Source organism: Xenopus laevis, chromosome 1S (genome assembly GCF_017654675.1).
Source record: "Xenopus laevis strain J_2021 chromosome 1S, Xenopus_laevis_v10.1, whole genome shotgun sequence".
Taxonomy (NCBI): Eukaryota; Metazoa; Chordata; class Amphibia; order Anura; family Pipidae; genus Xenopus; species Xenopus laevis.
Window position 1 is genome coordinate 132,160,784 of NC_054372.1, and position 16,330 is coordinate 132,177,113.

At 37.0% G+C, this 16,330-nt stretch overlaps 1 protein-coding gene and 1 pseudogene across 1 annotated transcript; one reads left to right on the forward strand and one right to left on the reverse strand.

The window, feature by feature from the left end:
* The first annotated feature begins 4,472 nt into the window (after nucleotides 1–4,472).
* On the forward strand, nucleotides 4,473–5,447 carry LOC108705007 (olfactory receptor 10A7). Its single transcript, XM_018241776.2, has one exon. It carries the CDS (start codon nucleotides 4,473–4,475, stop codon nucleotides 5,412–5,414), a length of 942 nt encoding a protein of 313 aa, XP_018097265.1. The 3' UTR covers nucleotides 5,415–5,447.
* Nucleotides 5,448–13,051: 7,604 nt separating this feature from the next.
* On the reverse strand, nucleotides 13,052–15,140 carry LOC108705010 (annotated as a pseudogene).
* Nucleotides 15,141–16,330: the final 1,190 nt, after the last annotated feature.

Genomic DNA, 16,330 nt, shown 5'->3' on the forward strand with positions numbered 1-16,330 from the left:
CAGGAAAGTGAATTCTTGTTTTATTACCTAAACTTTCTTTAGAACTGTAAACAGTTACATACTGTACTGTTCTTAAAGGAATCCTGTCATCGGAAAACATGTTTTTTTCAAAACGAACCAGTTAATAGTGCTGCTCCAGCAGAATTCTGCACTGAAATCCATTTCTCAAAAGAGCCAACAAATTTTTTATATTCAATTTTGAAATCTGACATGGGGCTAGACATTTTGTCAATTTCCCAGCTGCCCCTGGCAGGACCGCCATCAGAAATCGCAGGGCCCCATACGACAAAATTTCCTGGGCCCCCTGGGCTGCGCCCACTTCAAGCCCCACCTACAGGTCAGCCCTACCCACTCCACAGGTCCGCCCCCACCACACAGTAAAAAAACAAAAAAAAATATTGGCGGCTAGGGTTCCCACATGTTAATAAAAAATAAAAAGATATTGGTGGTCTGGGCCCCCCATAAACAAACATTTGTGGCCAGGGCCCCCCATTAAAAAATATTGGTGACTAGGACCCCACATGAGAAAAAAAATTGGTGACCAAAATTGGTGGCCAGGCCCCCCCCCCCACATTATAAGAAAATTAGTGGCCTGGGTCCCTTAAACGTCCATGCCTTCCCGAAGTCGCCAGCTCTCACAAAGATGGGGAGCCCATCTAATCAAGTAAGTGTGGCGTGGCGGGGCCCCCTACAACTCTCCCCCTGTCCCCCCCGATGGCTGCCCTGGCCCCTGGTCATGTGACTTGTGCCTGCAGAAAGAGAAATGCTTTCTGACAGGCTGCTGTTTTTCCTTCTCAATGTAACTGAAGGAGTATCGGTGGGACATGGGTTTTTACTATTGAATGTCGTTCTTAGATCTACCAGGCAGCTGTTATCTTGTGTTAGGGAGCTGTTATCTGGTTACCTTCCCATTGTTCTTAGTTTGGCTGCTGGGGGGGGGGAAGGGGAGGGGGTGATATCACTCCAACTTGCAGTACAGTAAAGAGTGATTGAAGTTTATCAGAGCACAAGTCACATGACTTGGGGCAGCTGGGAAATTGACAATATGTCTAGCCCCATGTCAGATTTCAAAATTGAATATAAAAAAATCTGTTTGCTCTTTAGAGAAATGAATTTCAGTGCAAAATTCTGCTGGAGTAGCACTATTAACTGATTCATTTTGAAAAAAATGTTTTCCCCATGACAGTATCCCTTTAAGGGGTTATTTATTAAACTCTGTATGCAAAAATCATGAAAAATTTGTAATTTATTTTTTTATAAAATCGGACTTTTAAAAAAATCACAAATCAGAAAATTCGCCATCTCAGACCTTTGCATATAAGTCAATGGGAGAAGAACCAATGATTTTTTGATGTGTGCTGGATTTCGTGCAATACCCCGAAGTTTTTGGAGTTTTCGGCAAAAATCATCTGAGTTTTCAGGGGAAAAATTTGAAAAAATCATGAAAATCAGATGAAAAATCTGGAAAAATCTCGAAAATCTGATTTTTTTCCCCAGGAAAATGTAATAATAAATAAGCATAAAAAACCCAAGCGGATTTGATCGGATTTTGTAGCAAAAAATATTGAGATAAATTCAGCCTTAGATAAATAAACCCCTTAATTTCTTTCCTTTTGGGAAAAATAGGCCTCAAGGAATTACTGCCTATAGGGATTAATATTGTATGTAACTGGTTATTTAAGCGATGGTGCCATATATCAGGAAAATGTTGTTTATACATTCAACAATAACGTTGTGGGTATCAAAGTGAATTTATTTTTATTATCTTCAGTAGTGAAAGAGTTCTGTTCTCATCCAGCAGGTATGTTTCTTTACACCGTAGTGATGTAGGATTTTAGGTAATGCTATGTAATTTTTCTTTTTCTATGCAATCCTGGTAAGTACCAATTTCTGTTTGTATGACACTGAGAAATTATGCAGTCTATCTATCTATCTATCTATCTATCTATCTATCTATCTATCTATATATCATCTATCTATCTATCTATCTATCTATCTATCTATCTATCTATCTATCTATCATCTATCTATTTATTGCATGTACAATACAGATTCTGACAAATTCAAAATAAGGCTTTCTACTCTAAACTAAGAAAACTTCAAATGTTGACAAAACATTGCATTCTTTATAAAATTTCATTAAATCCTCTTTTTTATACCCTGAACAGTTTGATAACCAATATTCACAGCATTAAAAGGGGTATTTAGCTTGTAGAAACTATAAGTAAAATAGATACAGATTTTCACAGCTGACTACAAAAACCATGCACTTTCTGTGTTCTCTGTGTATGTGATTGTGTTTTTAGGCCCCTAATATTACATTGATCCCAGAAAACTATTTTGTATATTTGTTGTAAGTACACATTTTAAAATATTCTAAACAACTAAAGATGTCTTTCTATACTCCAACCAACCAAATGTGACCACTGCTGATTTTTTTAATTAGATTCCTTAAAATCACCTCAAAGTCTCTAGGTACAAATATAAACCATCATATATTAATGCCAGGGTTCTTCTGAACAGTTTGATGCACAATATGCATAGGATCACCAAAGTATGTGACATGCAGAGACCCCAAAACAAAAAAAATGCAAACGATTTTCATGGCTGACACTATAGCTAATGCAGGCAAAGCACACTGCCATGTAACAGTAAGTTGGCCCCAGAATATGATATATTTTTGGAAAGTACACATTCTAACTAATTCAGATTGTGTAACAATGTCTTTATACAGCAAACAACCACATTGAAAAAGTCCTTCAATACAAACAAAGTTCATTCAACACTTAAACGGTGAAGTCTTCAATTGGTATTAGGTTTCTTGATTGTAGCTGCCTTTTACTGGTCCACTCAGCTGGACTTTCCAATACAAAACAAACAAACAAACAAACAAACAAACAAAAGCGAAAAATGGATACTATGGTGCAGTACCCTTAATTATGTATATTAAAGTGCCAAGTGCAACACACTGTGCTGTGAAAAAAATGTAATAGTGCAGATGTATTTATTTAAAAATAATGAGCCCCAACAACTGGGTATCCTCTGACAATAACAGCAAACTGAGTAGGTTGTTCAAGTAAAAATCCTTAACACGTTTCACATGGAGCGCCACGCTTCTTAAGAAGGAAGTTTTGCATTCCCACTCTCACTCTAGCTTTACAAAAATGTTGGTTTAATATACTTATGGTGAAACCAAATATAATAAACCAAACATTTTCTAAAGCTAGAGTGAGAGTGGGGATGAAAATATTCCTTCTGAAGAAGAGTGGCGCTCCATGTGAAACACGTTAAGGATTAGGAGCACTGGCAATGGACCTGTTTTAATTGTACAATGTTCAACGTTGGGGCACATTATTTTTAAGTAAATACATCTGCACTATTATATATTTTTTCATTTCATGAATATTGTGTGAAGACTTGAGGACACCATGGACTCAGCATGAGGTTGCTTTTGATATGTACTTACTTTGGAAGTCTGGTGAGTAGGTAATTTTACCATAGGGTTGCTGACTTATCATCCTTGGTCTAACTCACCTAAAGGGTCTACAGCAGATGGCATTTTTTAAACAAGTTTCACAAAGTCAACACAGCACATCGTGTTGCACTTGGCACTATATTATACATAATTAGGTGCACAAAAGTATCCATTTTGCACTTCCCTACAGAGATATGTTTTAAACACACTGAAAAGCTTAGCTACAAATTAAATTAATTTAATTTCTGAAACTTTCCTCAAAGTTTATTTTTCACGTTAATATTAAAAAATAAAACATAAATATGAGAAAGAGGGGTTTGCTGGACAGTTTAATGGCCAACATGCATAGGGTTATCCAGCTATCTAGCATGTAGAGATTCCAAAATTTGACTTGTGCATATAAATTTTCATGCCTAACATTTTAGCTCCTGCTTACAAAATACTCTGCTTTTTTATTGTCATAGAAGCCCCAGAGGATTACCAAAGTTTTCTAAGTATGTTCAGTGACACGAAAATCCCAAGCAATAACAGTTTGTTTATCAATGAAGTCAGTGCATTGTGCATTGGCAGAAGATTAATCTGGCCCCTTATACAGTATTCATTTGTATTGTTTTCTCAATAGTTCTTCTGAATTTCTCTGTACAGGATTGATTGTTGGGATTCAGCGGCTGGGCACTGCCAAGCATAGGGTAGATGAAAGGGTGGGGGTAAAAAAAATGAAAAGAAAGGGTGGTATGTGTTTGTAATGCCTGGAGTTATGCAGCCAGAGAGTGGGGAGTCGTTGAAAGACATATGGAAAAGGTGAGCGTGAATGTCTGGCCTAATTGCCACCCTCAATAGAAATTATGGGAATATTTCTAGCTAGGAATGGGTTATATTACCTGTAAAGGGTCAGAATGTTAGTAATTGGTTCGAAAAACTATTAATGTTGCAGCTTGAGGGAAAGTTATGTTTTGATGAATTAAATAGACTCTGGTTTCTCTTTTTTCATAGTACAATGCAAGAAAACCAGACTGTGATTCAAGAGCTCTTCATTATGGGATTTCAAGTATCTCACGGATACAAAATTCTACTTTTTGTATTGTTCCTATCGGTATACGTCATCACAATAGCCGGCAACCTCTTAATAATCTCGTTGGTAGCTACGTGCAGCCAACTTTTTTACCCTATGTACTTCTACCTCAGCAATTTATCTGTATGTGAAATCCTTCTTACAACAAACATTTCACCCTACATGATACATTTATTATTGGTGGATAAAAGTCCTGTGTCTGTTGCCAGATGTTTTCTGCAATTCTATTTTTTTGGTACTTCGGCAACTACTGAGTGTTTTCTGCTTGCAGTGATGTCCTATGACCGATACCTGGCCATCTGCAACCCATTGCGATATTCTTCTATCATGGATGAAAAAAGATGTCATGACTTGGCATTATGTGTTTGGGTGATAGGACTAAGCGCAACTGTAGGAACCATTGTTTTACTGTGCAAACTAGAATTCTGTGGTCCCAATGTTATCGACCATTTCTTTTGTGATCGCGAACCTATTCTTAAACTCTCCTGCTCTGATACAATAATGGTAAGAGCCCAAGCCCTTGTATTTTCATTCATCATAACACTCTTTCCATTTGCAGTCATTTTGTGGTCTTACGCATCTATCATCCTTACTATCTTGAGGATGCCAACAGCAGTAGTGAGGAAAAAAGCTTTTTCCACGTGTAGCTCTCATTTGATGGTTGTGTCTATGTATTATGGAACATTAATCATAATGTATGTGGTACCTACTAATGGGCAAAGATTTAATGCTAACAAGCTGCTATCGTTGCTTTATACAGTGGTTACACCTTTACTTAATCCTATTATATACAGTTTCAGAAATCAAGAAATAAAAGGGTCTCTGAATGAGGCATTACGAAGGATATTTTGTCCTGAAAAATATTAGTTTTAAAGGGGTGGTTCCAGAATGGCCAATTCTAAGCAACTTTTCAGTTGGTCTTCATTATTTATTTTTTCTTCTGACTCTTTCCAGCTTTCAAATGGGTGTTACTGACCCCATCTAAAAACATATTCTGTAATTTATTGTTATTGCCACTTTGTATTGCTCATCTTCATAATAAGGCCCTCTCCTATTCATATTCCAGTCTCTTCTGTAAAAATGCCAACTGGAGAGCTGCTAAATAAAAAAGCTAAATACATTTAAAAAACCCCCACAAATTATAAAAATTAAAACCAATTGCAATTTGTCTCAGAATATCACTCTCTACATCATACTTAAAGTTTACTCAAATGTGAACCACCCCTTCAATCTCGCACGACTTCTGTCATATCTTAGGACTTAGGGCAATGTAATAAAAGGTGTAACATTTGCAGAAGGTCCAGTAACCTGCAGTAAGTAATCAGACAGTGACCAATATATGTTCTGTTGGTTACAAGTCAACAGGGGCAGCAAAAAAAAGCCTCTACTGGTAACTTTAAGAGCCAAAACTTTATTTGGGAGCTGTTATCTAGAATGCTCTGGGCCTGAGGTTTTCCAGATAAGGGATCTTTCTGTGATTTGGATCTAGTCTATTAAAAAAAGTTTAAAGGAGAACTTAACCCCCCCCCCATCATAAGCTTCCAGGCATTGCCACCCTCCCCTCTCCCTCCCTGCTATGTGTTTAGTGTAAAAAAAAAACCTTTAAAAATTCTCACCCTTAAATGCAGCGAATCTTGCAAATCTTTGTGTAGTCTTTGTGTCTCAACACTGCTTTGAGCAGCTGAAGCTGATTTGGCCTAAATGTGCATGCGTGAGGGGGGCAATGCCTGGAAGCTTAGAGGGGCTTATGTTCACCTTTGAACATGAATTAAACCCAATAGGTTCGTTTTGCCTCCAATAAGGATTATGGATATCTTGATTAGGATTAAGTATAATGTACATTTCATTATTACAGAAAAAATGAAATCATTGTTAAAAAAAATTGAATTATTTAACCAAAATGGAGTCTACGGGAGATGGCCTACCCTTAATTCGGATCTTTCTGAATAATGGGTTTCCAGATAACAAATCCCATACATGTACATATAACTCACGTTCTTTTCTGCTATCAAAACATTTTCAGGGACAAAATATTCTTGGGACAACAAATCAGTTGTTTCCCAATCTTTTGCTGATGCTGATGACAATATTTGGTGATGAAGGTGAAGAGGGTGTATAAGTCAAAATGGCTTGTACGTACGCATAAGGTCAAAAACAAACAAAGTAAGGGTTTGAGGTAAGAACAGAGTTAAGGATAAAATGCTAGAAGGATTACAATATCTATATTACTTTCAGTAATGATAAACATAATGCTATATATTCCATAATGCCAACAGTACCTGGATGTGTTTAATCAGTGTTGTCAAACTTCTGTGTTACCGAGGACAGGCATTCTTAAACTACACCCACTTTAAACCACATCCATGTTATCACATTAAGGCTAGAACCACACCATACAGATCTTGGCCTGTGGAAAAATGCAAGCCAAGAATCCTCTTTCCCACAACCGGAGAACATTAACTCCACTCCGGTGCAGGCAAATGTGATGAATATCGTCACGAAACACAAGATTTTGCACACATAGACAGAGCAGAGTATGGCAAGCAGAATATGGTACACACAGTCAACATAAGGCAGGCAGAGTACGGCACAAACAGGCAGCGTAGGGCAGGCAGAATATGGCACACAGGCAGAGTAAAGAGGGAAACCTATTAGGACAATGAAAGTAATTGATCTCTCTAAGATAAGCAGTATGTACTGTACAATGTACAGGGGCACAGTACTGCTCCTACAGTTTGTCTGAGGTGTGAACAATACAGGATCTTACATGTGTGACCAATGCAAGTCCTTACAGTTGTGAAAAATGTATGGTCTTTATAGTCTCTAATGGCCTTTACAGTCTCTGAATAATGTAGGGGTCAGTTAATGTCAGTCTTGATACCTTTTAAAGCTTACACAAGGTAAGATAGAGAGCCATACAAGGAGGAGCTGTTGGCCGCCAGGTGGGGAGCACTGTATTAAATAAATGGCAACTATAAACCTACAAAAACATTCTTACATCAGCTAACCTGTTTTACTTTTCATAAAATGATGACATTTTTCTTTATGAAATAAAAATCCCCAACATTATTTTTAGAAATTTCAACCGACACATAAAACCCCAGCATTGGTGCTTGGACCATACCTATTTGAAATTGTTATCTGTTCTATGTGCCTGAGAGGCCTATTTATCAAAATTCTAATTTGTGTAATTTTAGGGGCCTATTTACTAGCATTCGAATTTCTATTTTTTTCACAAAACCTTAAAAATGTAAGTCTTTTTAATTTCTATAAAACCCTAAATATATAAGATTAATTATATACAAAAACCATGAAAGACTCTAATTCAAAACTCCGACCAAGTAAAGCTGTTGAGGTCCTATAGAAGTCAATGGGAGCTGTGCTGATCCTAAAGGACAATTCTTTTTTTTTATTATTCGAAGTTTTTATTGTTTTTCAACATGACAGGTAAAAAAGATGCAACAAATTATAACATATTCACAGCTGCAGGTCTGTTTATGGCCACATATATTAAGCAATTCTTCACAGAATGATTTCAATGTTCGACCACAGCCCGTGATCTAACAGGCGTAGGTCCGGATAATAGCATTGGCCGTCGGGGTTAATGGACCATTCTTAATCAATTTGGACTTTTAGAGGTTTTATGATTTTTCTTTGCTAGTAATTGTCAGAAAAATTTTAATTTTTAGAGGTTTACTGATTTTTTTGCTAGTAATTGTCTGAATTGTATTTGTGTTTTTTTTAGATTGTTCAGAGCTTTGTGCTTTTTAATTTTGGATGTTTCAATAAATTACTCTGCATTCATGGTTTCAGAGAAAGTTTATTCGTGGTTTCAAAAACCTCTAAAATCACTAAAATGAAAATGTTGATAAATATGGCCTTAAGAGTCATTTTCAACCTCAAGTAAACTCACATTTGAAAAAAGGACAAATGTCTACTTATTTATCAAAAGCACAAATAAAAATGTGGAACAAATTTGAATAAGAATACGAAAACCTCTAAATCCTAATTCAATAAAGGTAGTTTCCCCGCTCTGCAGCTCTTAGTGTTGGAGTACTCCCGCTCCAAGTATATAGAAATCTGTAGTAAAAGAAATAAAAGCGCAAAGAGACAAAGGATCTTTTCTAAGTGCATTATTTAGTTGTAGTTCAACATATCCCTGCATAAAAAGTTACACTCACGGGATAAAAAATGTCAATATCGAGCTCGAGATCCCAACCATAGAAAGATTATTTGCCGGCACAGGACCAATTCCAAGCACTGGACACACACAGAGTGGGACTGAGAAGGACACATACGGACAGATAAGAAATTTATATGCGATATTGACATTTTTTATCCTGTGAGTGTAACTTTTTATGCAGGGATATGTTGAACTACAACTAAATACTGCACTTAGAAAAGATCCTTTGTCTCTTTGTGCTTTTATTTATTTTACTACAGTTTATTAATTTACAAGCAAAACAAGCTTTGAAGAATTCTTAAACCTCGTAGTAACTAAATATTTTACTAAACTAAACTAAAATTTGCTAAGGACAGATCCTATTGACTTCTAAATGACCTTGGCAGCTTTTTTTTTGTCCACTGTATGCTTTTACATTAGAGTTTTTTGTGTATTCTACGCTTAATATATTTCCCATGCACAAAAAGTTTGACTTGTGAAAAAAACCTTTAGGGGCCCATTTACTTAGCTCGAGTGAAGGAATAGAGGAAAAAAACTTTGAATTTCGATTGTTTTTTTTTGGCTACTTCGACCATCGAATGTGCTACTTCGACCTTCGACTACGAATCGAACGGTTCGAACTATCGTTCGAACTATCGTTCGACTATTCGATAGTCGAAGTACTGTCTCTTTAAGAAAAAACTTCGACCCCCTAGTTCGAAGGTCCCCATAGGCTTTCTAAGCTTTTTTTGGTCGAACAAAAATCGTTTGATCAAACGAATAGCGCTAAATCCTTCGACTTCGTTATTCGAAGTCGAAGGATTTAACTTTGATGGTCGAATACCAACCCTATGTAAATCTGCCCCTTAATAAATCGGCCCCTTAGTATACCCTTAGTATATGTTATAAATGTAAATATAGTGAAAACAAAATCCCCACAGTCAGTGTGCAAAAATCGTCAAAGGAGAACTAAACCCTAAAAATGAACATGGCTAAAAATTTCACATTTTATATAGTGAACTTGTTGCACCAGCCTAAAGTTTCAGCTTGTCAATAGCAGCAATGATCCAGGACTTCAAACTTGTCACAATTTCTTGAAGTAATCCATTTTCAAGATATTTTTCTTAGAGATTATTTATCCGTGACTGAGAAAATTATTGTGGAGAAGGCTTTCAGTGGACAGATTGCCATTGGGCAGTTTAATCATTATCACCATGCTAGAAATAGGATGTATGCGTCAATAGTCATGACATCCAGCAACATAGAATGTGCTACTTTATTGTTGCCGTAAATGCTTGCAGTATATCAATTGTTGCTTTTAAATTTCAATTTACACCCCTTAATGCCAAATTGATGTAGTTTACTATTCAGTTGCAGCAGATGCATCTGGATTCTAATAGTGATAACAAAGTCACAGAAATCTGAGGAAGAAATGGGGAGTCATAATGTGCATTTTTAGCCAGAATGTTAGTGCTGCTTTTGATAAATTAGACCTTACTGTAAATCTCCTGTTGAGGTGGGTGCTAAAGGCTACTTGGGCAGATAAGGATCAATGTGGGTCTTGGTTAGTTCAGAATGTCCAAGCAGAAAGCAGTCAGAAAGCCAGTAACATTACTAAATACTGTATTGCAATGTGAGATTCTAGCTTGCAGGGTCAGTATAGCTATACCCTGAAAACTATGTGCATTAGGATGCTATGAGGAGCACCCAACATGGCAGGGCATGTACATGGATTTCATGTGTGCAGTACACTCTGTTTTATTCCTAAAAATAGCACATGCAGCCACAGGCAATGGAGCCATGTACGTTGGACCTGTTCAATGACAGTATAAATGACAGGGCTTCTTTGCACCTCATGGCTTTATTACAATCAAGTTTGCATAGACTTTCAAATGTAATGCTTGCCCTTATATTAGTAAATACAGATTTCCTGAACTGATGCCATGGATGAAAAAATACAAAAGATTGTCATTTTGGTGCCCGTTTCTTGATTTTTGTTTATCTACAATTTTCAGTTAACGATATTAATGTGGGTGTTATACCAACAATATAAAGGTACATTATCTGCTGTTGGGACAAGGAGTAAGGTGTAAAAACCAGGTGCTAAATGGCATAGTTTTTGAATTACACCTGCACTCAAGCTCCCTTACACCTACCATTACTGAGCTTTGGTCTTTGCACTGAATTTTCATTCCACCACATCGAGTAGAGCAAATGATTTGCAATGGGTAGAGCATAAGTGCTTTCAGTTTAGTTTCTGAGGGATGCTATTTTACACTCAATGCCGTAACTAGAGGGGGGGCGGGCCCTGGTGCGTGACGCCAGCAGGGCCCCCCCTCCGTACATGATGGCTTTCACTGGCGAGTGGGCTGCTGGGGGGCCCAGAGGGAGTGCGGGCCCTGGTCTGCTTGCACCCCCTGCTCCCCCGGTAGTTCCGTCACTGTTTACACTTGCTCCAGCTGCCATACTGAATAATCTGTAGTTGGAGAAGGAAGTTTTCCTCAGTTTTGTTCAAACTCTTCAAGTAGAATAGTTTATTACCATCAAACCACAGCCTGTACATTTTATTTTCCATTAAGAGTGAGCGTATACTTTTTTTTTAATTCTGAAAAACCTTTACAATCTAACAAAAACATCAGCCGTGTAAGTTTCATGCCGCCAGGGGAAACTTAATCATAAGCAAATAACTAACTCTTGACAAACACTATTTAAATGAATGCTGGCCAATCACATTGTAGTTACAAACTTTATTGACATAAAAGGTTGAAATTGATGGATGTGCCTTTTCTCTACCCAACCTACTGTTACTATGTAACTTAAAGGACAAGAAAACCCATCTACATTAATTTTAAGTATATTGGTCAGTACCCCCTGCTGTACCAGATTGCTAGCTTTTTTTTTTTTTATATATAAAAGACTCCTATTTTCCCCTGCAGTCGCATCTTGTTTGTTCAAATTAGACTGCTCAGATGTGGGCTCCATTTTCGTTTCCCTGATGTCATACAGATGGTACAGTTATGTCTGCAGGATGACTTAAAGGAAAACTATAACCCCCAAACAATGTAGGTCTCTATTAAAAGATACTGAGTAAAACAGCTCATGTGTAAAACCCTGCTTCATGTAAATAAACCATTATCATAATAATATACTATTCTAGTAGTATGTGCCATTGGGTAATCATAAATAGAAAATTGCCATTTTAAAAAATATGGGCCGCCCCCTGAGATCGTAAGATTCACTGTGCACACATACAAACCACATGTAAGGTCACATGAGCCAATTAACAGACAGAGTTCTGCCTTTTGCTTCCTCACTTCTTCCTGTTACAGTTAGTGTTGTAGTATTTCTGGTCAGGTGATCTCTGAGGCAGCACAGATAGAGTCACGAAATGGTGGCTCAAGGCAAGAGATGTAAAAGGGCAATATTTATGTAAATATATATTCCAGTTTGGTAAGATTCTTTAATATGTCATTCAATTTGATATAAACTATCTGTTGCTTAAGTATTCATTTTGGGGTTATAGTTTTCCTTTAATATAATTTAGAGGCTTTCCTTGTCATTTATAATCAGATGGTCATTCAATATATCAGAAACCAAATGTATTTCACACTGCAAGGAGTTTTGCTATCTTGAGATTTGGCATATATCCAATATTTAGGATGTGCTCTGTAATTCTTTATTTTTTATTTAAAGGAGAAGCAAACCATAAAGTTTAAAAAAACCCTACCCCACAACCCTACATAGACCCCCCCCCCAGCCTAGCCGCTACCCCGGGAAAATGCCCCTAACTCTTTACTTACCCCTCGGTGCAGATTGTGTCCAGTGGAGTTCACGGGCATTAATCTTTGGGTCTTTCCCTGGCGATTCTGCAATTTCCATAAGTTTCAGCACATGCGCAGTGTTACGAAACAGAAAATTGCTCCAACTGTGCATGCGCCGATATGGCACTTATTTCCCAAGGATTACCGAAAAGAAGAAGATGGCACCCGTGAACTCCGCTGGACATAATCTGAACTGAGGGGTATGTAAAGTCTTAGGGGCATTTGCCTGGGGTAGCAGCTAGGCTGGGGGGGGGAGGAGGGAGGGGGGTCTATGTAGGGTAGGGGTTTTTTAACTTTAGGGTTTGCTTCTACTTTAATGACTGGTTTGTCCTTCATCCAATATTGTTATATTTTTATATTATATTTGTCATATTTGAACAAGCAAGTAACATATCTAAAATGACCGTTACTATATTGTTCTATCTTATATGCCTTTTTGTTAACTGTGGATGTGAAGGTTTTTTTCTTGTGCATTATTACAAGATATACATTGCCTGAAACCGCATACTGTATATACATGACTACAGTTACACTTGCTTCTTGTTTCCTTTATTAGAATAAGACTTGGGTATAATGTATTGCTTGGAGTTTCTGTTCTACTAGTCACAAATCTACAACCTGTTCTTTGAAGTAGCGTCAGTTTGCAAAATAAATAAATTATGTCGATATTGCCCTTTATTTTGTTATGGGCTGTATGTAAAAGTGCACAATAGAGTTATCCTGTTTAAGAGAACATCATATGATGGGACTGACTGATATAAGGGGTGTTCTTGTGATTGGTTTTATATTTTTTAGACAAACTCTGTCTTTTATACTAGCTATTAAAAGTTCTAGACTGGTACAGCACCAAGCTGTCTGGCCCAACTAACCCCTCTACACTTGACTACCCACCTTAATTCCTGAATAACACGAAACATAGCAATCTGGGATGTAAATAGCCACAGCTTTTTTATTCAGTATAGGAATAATACAAACGTAAAATTAATATACGACCAATTTAACTTTTCTACCATGGCAACCTCACACAGAAATGGTTGCCACACTATGTGACCCATAGCAGGCTACCAGCCATACCAGCAACCCTCCACAGCTGTGTTGGATAGGCAACCAATATCCATATGTCCTGGGATCTTGACCCACAGGGAACTCCACTAAACCACACTTGGTTGATTGATATTTATACTAGGGCCTAAAGTATACAAAAAGAAAAGAAAAAGCAATATAAAACCCCTCTTTTTGTCCAGTTACAAATCTGCCAAGCAACTAGGAATCACTGGTGATATGGACACCTGGACAAAGGGTGATGGATTACCATGATTAGAAATATGTAGAGCTCAGGGGGTCAGTTTGGGGGAATAGACCATATTCATAGTACCACTGCAGGCACATTGTTTGGCACCTAATCATTTTTCTGGCTTTAGCTGTCCTTGTATATGTCCAGTGACTGTTATCTAAATGTATATATGCATCATGTGTTAGGTTTCTAATAAAACTGACTGATGATCTGAGATGGTGTTTGGGGAAAAAAAGAGCAAAAATATGATGGTTTAAGAAAATTGCAATTTGGGGCATTAATGATCCATGTCAACCAAGAACCTTCCTCAAGACCTCTTTTACCTCTCTGTTCCTCAGTCAATATATGACTGGGTTCAACATAGGAGTAAAAATAGAATAAAAAATTGACACAAGTTTATTTCCATCAAAGGGACCAATCCTTTTTGGCCTTGCATAAATGAACATAGTAGTTGTATAAAAAATTGCCACTACAGTGAAATGTGAGGCACAGGAAGAGAAAGCTTTCTGTCTTCCCAGGTTGCTTGGAATTTTTAAGATTGCCTGTAGAATTAACAAATAACTAACTATTATGATAATTAATGGCACTGTGCTGATCATGATAACCAGGACAAAATCCACAAGTTCTGGAAGTGACATATCTTTGCAAGCCAGGTTCAGAAGCGGGAAATATCACAGAAGAAATTATTGATCAGATCACCAAAGAATTTCAACCTCGAGATAAATCCTACCACCATCGCAATGGAAAAACCACATACCCAAGACCCAATAACAAAGTTTAAACAGAAAGAATTATTCATATAACTGAGTAACGAAGAGGAATGCATATTGCAACATAACAGTCAAACGCCATGCACGCCAACAGCACACATTCAGCGCAGGCCAGAGATATGAAAGTCTATAACTGTGTTATGCAAGCTAAAATCTGCTTGTTTTGTGCTATTAAGATGCTCAGTAGTTTGGGCATAGTTACTGTAACATACAATATCTCTAAGAATGATAAGCTGCTTAAAAGATAATAAATTGGCTTCTGAAGCTTGGGGTGATATTTTACAATTGCAATAATTATTACATTTTCTATAAATTAATAGAAATACAAAAAAAACAGAACAGAACATTCTGCAGCTGTGGACTTGAAGTAAATCCGACCAGAATGAATTCGGGTACATTGCCAACATCTATTATTTTCATGGTGTTGATCTGAAAAACTACAGAATAAACCATCACAATCAATATGTTCTTTCATTTATTTATATATTTCTTTGTTATAATATCAAATATATTAAAGTTGGCAGAAGAAACAACCATGGTTTAAAAAAATATTCTTCAGGATATTGACAAATAAAATTCTAATGCAGGTATGGGACCTGTTATCCAGAATGCTCAGAACCTGGGACTTTCCGGATAATGGATTTTTCTGTAATTTGGCTCTTCATCTTCATACCTTAAGTCGACTAGAAAATCATGTAAACATTAAATACACTCAATAGGCTGGTTTTGCTTCCAATAAGGATTAATTATATCTTAGGTGGGATCAATTACAAGGTACTGTTTGATTATTGATTATTATTTGGATTAAATGGAGTCTATGGGAGTAGGCCATTTCATAATTCTAAGCTTTCTGGTTTCTGGATAACAGATCCCATACCTGTTACTTCCCTCTTTACTCAGTATAACTATGTTATTACCCATTACCTGATTTTTCCCTTAGGCTTTAAAAGTCATATTTGTAGGATATTTGGGATGTTCTTGAATCTTCCACAATGGCTCTATATAGTACACTTTATTCCATACAGCAGTAAATGCCGCACTCTCTCCTGCATGCTGAGACAATAATGATGTTTATACCTTGAGTATAACAGTTGTATAAAATCGTAAAGAACACACTCAAATTCCTAACAGCTATTCACAGAACCACTTAGAGCTCAGCAAAGCCTTTTGTAATGTTCCCAGAAATAACCAGGAAAATGAATTCCCAATAGGGTTTTCTTTTTAAGAAAGTTGGGTTGTGCTATAATACTGTTGAAATAAAGGAAATTATTACAGCAATTAAATGTGAGTATACTGTGGGAAGTGTAAAAAAAGAAACAATGTAAAAATTCTAAACTAATAAAGAGGTAAATGTAGTTTTGGTTACCTCTTCTCAGCAAATCCTTCATAATTTATTTGGTTAAAGGCAAACAATTAATGCTACAAACATGTTTCCATTTTGTGGTTGGAATAATATCTGCTTTTATAGTCATTAGGGATGTAGCGAACGTCGGAAAAAAAGTTCGCGAACATATTCGCGAACTTGCGCAAAAACGCGAGCGGTTCGCGAACCCCATAGACTTCAATGGGAAGGCGAACTTTAACATCTAGAAAAGACATTTCTGGCCAGAAAAATGATTTTAAAGTTGTTTAAAGGGTGCAACGACCTGGACAGTGGCATGCCAGAGGGGGATCAAGGGCAAAAATGTATCTGAAAAATCTGCCTGTGTGTGCTTGGAAGAGATAGTGTAGGGGGA